Raw genomic sequence first — 7,337 nt, 5'->3', positions numbered from 1 at the left:
GGCGCCTGCGCGCCTGCCGCTTCCTGCTGCGCGGGCGCAGGTTCCGCCGCGCTGCCGAGGTGTGTCGGGGCCGGGCCTGGGGGCAAAGCCGCTCGCATCCCCCCTCCCCGCCCCGCCGGTTCCCTCCCTGCCAGCCGCGGCCGGGACGCGGGGGGGGGGGGGTTGAAGTAGCTAAGGCCGCCGGTGATGGCCCCGCGGCGGGGGGCGCCTCGCTGCGCGGGCCGGGGCGGCGCGGGCGCGGCGGGTGAGGGGGCGCGGGCGGCGGAGCGTGCCCGCGCGCGTTCGTGACCGCGTCCCGCCCCCCCGAGGGCCGCGGCCGCGTTGTCACGCCTCGCGCAGCCCGGAGCTGGCAGGACGCGGCCGCCGCACGGTAGGAGCGTGACGCGCGCCGTGACCGTTGACGGCAGCGGGCGGGTGGTGTCGGCCCGGCCCGGGGGTCTGCGGCGGAGAGGGCCGGCGGGTCCGCGCTTCCCCTCCGCGGCTGCGCTCGGCGCCGCTGCCTGCCGCCTCCGGCTGCCCCGCGAGGAGAGGCGCCGGCGTTTGCGTGCGTGTGTGGGGGTAGGTATGCGTACGTGCACACATGGGGGGGTGTGCGCGTATGGGAGGCGGCACGCTCCTGGCTGGTGCCTGGCATCGCTCCTGTACCGAGGAACTGGTGTATGGCTAGCTCTGTAACGCGGTCCTGAGGCGTTACTTCTCGAGGGTTTTTTGAACCAGGCAAGATGCACTGGGAGAGGTGCTACAGCGTATTAAAGTAACCGATATAGGTAGAAGGACCCGGGCACAAAATCCTTTTCCCCTGGTGCAGTTCTTCAGGAGGATGTCACTTCTCCTAAACGTGCCTGATTTTCAGCTTTCTCAGTTAGTCCACTGAAGTGCATGCGTGATGAAGGTCTCAATAGTTGATTTAGGCTACAGAAAAATAGCTGGAGAATAGAAAGGAACGCTAGTACCTCTGAATGTTCTATAATCTCTATAACGCTTCAGCGTAACTTACTAGATGGTAGCTGATGTTGGTAGGCTTTTGTTCTGCATCCTGTGGGAGATTACAGTGTACTTATTACTTGTAACATGCACAGTAACCCAGCCCTCGCCAGAACCAGTAGAACTTGGTAGGCATTTTTCGCTGATTTTTGGAGCAAACCTTTGGCCAACGTAGGTGAGCTTTGGGTTGCCTACCTGCATAGCTGTATGTTAGACTCTGAGTCTTCAATTAGCTGGACACTTGTGTAATTGTTCTTGTATCTGATCCCTTGTGCTTCAGCGGCACAGCTGAATGTATGTGCGGATTTGGTAGCTCAGAGCTTGTGTTTCCTAAATTTAGATGAAGAGGTAAGGGAGTGTGTGGAAGGCGTATAAGGGGTTCATGGCTCTAAAGCCCAGGGGAAAATTAAAACTTTTATCTGGGGAGGAAAAGGAGTAATGAGCTGTGCTGTCATATGGTACTCCTGTGCTGTGTGGGTGTGACAAACACTGTAGATCTCTGGGATGATATCCAAAGATCATAGTGCCATCATTCATTGCGTTTCTCTCTGCTCTCATGTAAAGGTGTTTTGAAGCGATGTGTCTGTGCATTATTGACAGGCAATACCTCCTCAATTCTTTATAACTGGAAAAAAAAAAAAAGCCAGAAGATGTTTTTGGAGGTGTCGGGGGAGGGCTCTGTGTGCTTCCGTATGTGGCTCTTCCACCTTTGCTGATCTGTCGCTGGAGATTGTATGCAGTGAAAAATACTATAACGCAAAGTACCAAAGAGCAGGGAACAAGCTTAGTATTACAGACATTGTGATGCTTTAGTTTCATCACCACCAGATCACTTAGGTGAATTTAGAACCATAATACAGTTGTAGTATTAATATGACACCCTTTACTACTGTCTAATCTGGGGACTGTTTTAAAAAAAATTAAAATTATTTCATTTAAGTCACTTCATTTGACTTTAAGAATTTGTTGGGTTTGACCACGGATGAGGAAGCAGCTGTGAGCACTGGAGAGCACAAGTGGAACGGCGCAGCTGTCGGAAGATGATGTCTTACGTAACACTCCTTAGTTGCTTTGCTTTTTCTGTTTTGCCCAAGATCCTACTTTCAGCATCACTGCTGTTGGGGTTGGTTTTTTTTGCTTTTTGGGCTTGCTGAGTTTCAGAGGGCTTATTTGTCCAGCACTTAAAGCAAGGCTAGTGGGATCTGGGAAGTCCTAGGTCAGTGATGCCAAATGCTGTCGCTGTTCCTGCCTCTCTCAAATTTGTGATGGGTGGAAAATCCTACTTGTGATAGGCTCATCTCTCTCTCACCTTGTCTGTTGAAGGTGTTGAGAAGGTGGCCAGGAGGTTCATGCCCAAGCTTCAGGAGTGTGATCAAGGGTCTTGGTTAGGGACAATCCTTATTCTGTTTTATGGAAGAGGAGACAGTGGGATGACTCCTTTACCTCTTTTGTGTGTGTGTTTTTTTTTCTTTAAACAGGCTAAGAGTTAGCGCCCTGAAGTTGTAGGTGCTCTTTTTACAATTAACAACTCTGTTGCCTGAAATACTACTAATGGATGTACTCAGTTGTAAATAAGTGAGTAGTTTTTGTGTGGGACTGCTTAGCTAAGCAGGCTGGAACCATGATACTGTAATCTATAGATTTCATCGTCATATTTTCATTTGATTTTCAAAGCTTTGTACTGTTGTACTATACTTTATACTAATACTTACATTTTTATTTTAGAGTTGCTACAAAAATTTACAATAAAACCGGAATTTAATCAGTTATGGAGCTGGCACATAGTTTGTTACTGAATGAGGAAGCATTAGCTCAAATCACAGAAGCAAAGAGACCAGTCTTTATCTTTGAGTGGTTAAGATTTTTGGATAAAGTGCTCGTAGCTGCTAACAAGGTAATTTAATGTTGGTTTTTTTTCCCCTTCTTTCTAAAACACTTGTATTAATTTTGTGCTAGAGGAAGTTGACAGGTAATGGCCCGGTGATAACTGTGTGATTTCAGACTCAGCCTGAAGAGCCTCTGTATCAGTTTGTAGCGTTTAAGTGTTTAATTGTAGGCAGTCAGTATGACTGTTATGTAACACATAGCTTGGTTTGAGTTCTTCATTGTCGTAAATATTTGGAAGGCAAAACCTTCCCTCCCAGAGTAGGGATTCTTGATGGTAAAGAGGATTAAAAGATGTTGTAGGCAGGTATTACTGTATTTTTACTAAGTATTTTTAAAAAGTAAAAATTAAATAGGGTAACAGCTAATTCTGAGCATTTAGCATCTGTCTCTGCTGTTATCAAATGTATCTCAAATCTCTGAGACAAGCAATTTGCTGAATTACATACAAGTGGGAGTGAGATAAAATTTGCTTCAATCTCTTGTAGGTTTTTCTGGGTGTTGGAGGCAAGACACAGGATTAAATGACTGACTTTATTTATTTTTGGTCCATTAACAGACAGATGTCAAGGAAAAACAGAAGAAACTTGTAGAACAGCTAACAGGACTCATCAGCAGTTCCCCTGGGCCACCTACGCGAAAACTACTAGCAAAAAATCTTGCTGCTCTCTACAGCATTGGAGACACATTTACTGTTTTTCAGACGCTTGACAAGTGTAATGACATCATCAAGAGCAAAGATGATACTGCAGCCTACCTGCCCACAAAACTGTATGTTTAATGTCACTAGGGAAAGGGGAATGATTTTTAAACAAAGTGGTCCTGGATATTACAGAAGAATCTGCCTGTATATGTGCACGTTATGTTTACTTACATTTTGCACGCTGATTTGGAATTCACATATGCTTGATACAGCAGAGAAAAGAGCAGGATTGAGATTGTGGAGGGCAGGACTCAAAGGTGACACATACATGTTTATCTGAAAGTGAGATGCTTTCCTCTAGGCAAGGGACTGTCTTACGTTTCTTCACATGCTTATGTCATGGAGAGGGTAACAGTTGATAAAGTAATGCAATGAAGAAATACCACCAGTGGGATTATTGCTGATTGTGCTCAGGTACCCCATTTAAGATGGAACCTGCAGATTGTCAAATGAGCATTATCTATGCCCAGAGAACTGTAACCAAATGTTCAAGGTTTCCCCCCCGCCCCCCCCCATCAAACATTGCCTGTTTATAGTCCCCTACTGTGATACACCACGCAAGTCTCTCAGGGTCCGTATACTCGGATGTGTGTGTGCATGTATGTGTGATGCAGTTCATCTTACAGGAGCAGTCTCACTGGTAGGAATTCAGTTAATGCCACAAACAGCTTCCGCTGAAACTGGTTTTAACTGAAACTTTCCCACACGTACTGCTTCATATGTTCACGGTGTCAAGTGAACCCCAATTTAGGCTTGCCTTCAGACGTTATCATAACAATAGGATTTAACAATAAAATCTGAAATAGTCACCATTTGGGCAGATACTGTCCTCCTTTTATTTGAAGCTGTTGCAACTCTGTGAGGAACTTGTATAAGTGGGAAGGGTTTTGTACTGTAACGTGCTCTGACGCTTATGCTACCCCCTCAAGTGGTAGTCCAGAAGGTTTTTTACTATATGATTTCAAACTTCAGTTTTTGATGTTTGTGTAGGAGATATGCCTGTTAAAGGGTAGGCTGTAACGAGTTTGTAACAAATAGCTTTGCTAAAAAGTCATTTACCCAAGAATTTCAGGTTTAGAAAAAAGCCTTGTTCCTTTGTGATTAAAAAGTGCATGTTTTCAAGGAGCTGCTTCTGTGACTGTCCTGGAGCAATTTGTGTATGTAACTGCAGTACGGCGTTACTTAAAATATTGCTAATCTCAAATGGCAGGGCAAGGACAACGTGTGTATAACTGTTTATGGATCCAATGATTTTTACAGTGCCTATAAATTTTCTTGTGTTATGCAATAATTTATGTATTTTAAGTTTGTAGGCTTGAAAAAAAACCATCATTCAGTATCTACAAAAATGTATCAGGATATATTAAAGGGTGGGGGTTATCTTGCAGGTGCTTGGAAAAGAGACAGTTTATTGAAACACAAAACCCTAATCTTGCTGAGATTTAAGCATATACTTGTCTTCTCCAGAATTTTTCACTCTATTTGTAGATCCTGTAATAATACCTGTTCAAATACATTTGTGTTCTTAGAAGCTAATAACTTTTCTGTTACTTTTTTTGTAAACAAAAGAATTATTTAAATGCACAGTGTTAAACAGCCAGTATAACTAGTGGATAATAAATAGGTTTTTATTCATCAGTGATGGTTAAAACATACATTTCTATTTAAGTATTTGTCTTCATCTAGATGATAAAGAAAAAGAGTACACCGATTGATGTCTTTTTTCGTAGGGCTGCTGTGGCATGTGTTGGAGCATTTTATGAAAAAATGGGCAGAATGCTGGGTAGTTCTTTTCCAGAAACAGTGAATAATCTTTTAAAGTCTCTGAAAAGTGCAGAGGTAAGTTTCAGATTATTTTGTGTGTGTGGTCTTGATTCCACTTAAACTGAAACCTGCTTCCTCCGAAGGTGTTTGCCAAAATGCCTGGATTGTTTGCCTTCTACCTAGAAAAATGCAAATCGCTTACATGGTTAGTATCAAGTTAAACGTGTGCATGTATTTTTACTGCAGAGAGTTTGGAGTTTTGTCATATGAATATTATAGTAGTTGTTTCATAGTGGCATCAGTAATTAAAATTGCAAAATGGTTGTATGTACCATTTCTAACTACTGCATTAGGATTTCTGCTCGTGTACCCTGAATAAACATGCAGTTGTTTAAAAAAGAATAATAAATACTTAAGTTTTGCAACAAAGATGTTACTCTGCATGTGAGCAGGATGCATTGTGTTCTGAAAAGAGAGTGTGTCATAATATTGAGAGAATGTGTCCTGGGCTGTCAGTAGGTCTGATTTGATGCAAATAGCGCTGTTGGGTTTTTGTTTGTTGGGTTTGTTTGGTTGGTTTTTTAAAATCTGTGACAAGTTGGAAGGACTGCTGATTGCGTGGATCTTGTCCTGGCAGCTGTTTTCTTTGGCTGTGTTATTTTTGGAGCCCTCCAACTGTAAGTTCCTGCCTGTGTGCAGGTATAGTGGGAAGCTGTTGACTACTTAGGCTTCCTGTTCTCTCATATCAATCATTTTTTCTTTTTTCCCTGAGGCTGCAGCAGATAAATGGTGGGGCAGGACAGAAGCATCTTGTCTAGGGCCAATTTGTTGGATTGCCTGGGCTCATCTTAATTTATGTGACAACTGAGGCAGTTTTAGTAAAGTGTATAGTGCTTACTGCTATCTAAAACCAGCTAGGTATCGGTTGTGTATGACTTCAGTGAACTATTTTATCAATGTTTCCAAAAATATTCCTGCACAGAAGCAGGAAAATGCAGAGTTATGCATTAGATAGAAGTATTCTTCTATTTGATATAAGTATTGTGGTTCTTGATATAAGTAATGTGTCCACATTTTTCCATAAATGTTTTTGTGTGTGTGTGCAGTCTCAGGGCCGCAGTGAAATTCTGATGAGTTTACAGAAAGTCCTAAATGGACTTGGAGGAGCAGCAGCTTCTTGTCACCGTGATATTTATAAGAATGCCCGATCTCTGTTGACGGACAGATCTATGGCTGTAAGATGCGCAGTGGCTAAGGTGGGTGAGTTTCTCACCAGTCCTAGAAATTCTTGTGCTGTGACTGTGAAGTACCTGCAGTTGAACTGTGACCTGTTGTTTATGATAGGAAATTTGATAATTACTTGGGCAAGGTAAGTCCTTACTAGTTTACACTGAAGGCTCAGATATTTGACTTACTTCATGTAAACGGAGGTACTTTAATACTGTCTTCCCCACTTTGTAAACAAATATGAGATAGAATATGTTAGCTGTGAGCCTCAGTGGGAGAGGTTTTTGGTAACATAGTTCTTTTGTTGTGCTTTCCTCTTTTAATTTTTATTTATGTATTAACCTATTCCATGAGTCTTCTGATTGTTTACTCAGCTAAGTTATTGGGTAAATGGGGGGGGGGGGAGATTAACTCTTAAAATATTCATATTAAAATATTTGCTGCATAAACCTGACAATTACACTGATACATAGATAAAAGGTAAGAATGGTCTCCATTGGTGCTCAGCAGGTCTTTTTTTCCTACAGTGTCTGTTGGAATTACAGAATGAAGCAGTATTTATGTGGACAGCTGAACTAGAGAATGTTGCAACGCTGTGCTTTAAAGCTCTGGAAAACTCAAACTATGGGGTGCGAGTTGCAGTGTCAAAGCTTTTGGGGACGGTCATGGCTACAGCACTGATACCAAAACAAGCAACAGGTACAAGTCCTTCTGGATTCCATTTCCAAGTGGACAAACTGCACCTTCAGTACCATGTTACATGACAATGTTGCAC

At 43.1% G+C, this 7,337-nt stretch overlaps 1 protein-coding gene across 5 annotated transcripts in view; it reads left to right on the top strand.

Moving 5' to 3' along the window:
- The first annotated feature begins 25 nt into the window (after window positions 1-25).
- Window positions 26-7,337, top strand: part of HEATR5B (HEAT repeat containing 5B) — a 60,124-nt gene continuing 52,812 nt past the window's right edge. The window contains exons 1-7 of one of the 5 annotated variants that reach the window (XM_076334260.1): window positions 434-558; window positions 2,463-2,559; window positions 2,710-2,878; window positions 3,428-3,639; window positions 5,302-5,410; window positions 6,442-6,591; window positions 7,090-7,261. In XM_076334260.1, coding sequence (XP_076190375.1) covers window positions 2,753-2,878; window positions 3,428-3,639; window positions 5,302-5,410; window positions 6,442-6,591; window positions 7,090-7,261 — 769 coding nt within the window. In that variant the 5' untranslated portion in view covers window positions 434-558; window positions 2,463-2,559; window positions 2,710-2,752. Of the gene's footprint in view, window positions 60-351; window positions 371-431; window positions 559-2,462; window positions 2,560-2,709; window positions 2,879-3,427; window positions 3,640-5,301; window positions 5,411-6,441; window positions 6,592-7,089; window positions 7,262-7,337 lie in introns of those variants that run through there. The other 4 variants (XM_076334259.1, XM_076334262.1, XM_076334263.1 and 1 more) reach the window with 4 other exon arrangements.

This window comes from Aptenodytes patagonicus, chromosome 3 (genome assembly GCF_965638725.1).
Source record: "Aptenodytes patagonicus chromosome 3, bAptPat1.pri.cur, whole genome shotgun sequence".
Lineage (NCBI taxonomy): Eukaryota > Metazoa > Chordata > Aves > Sphenisciformes > Spheniscidae > Aptenodytes > Aptenodytes patagonicus.
This window is presented reverse-complemented; position numbering and strand designations above follow the sequence as displayed.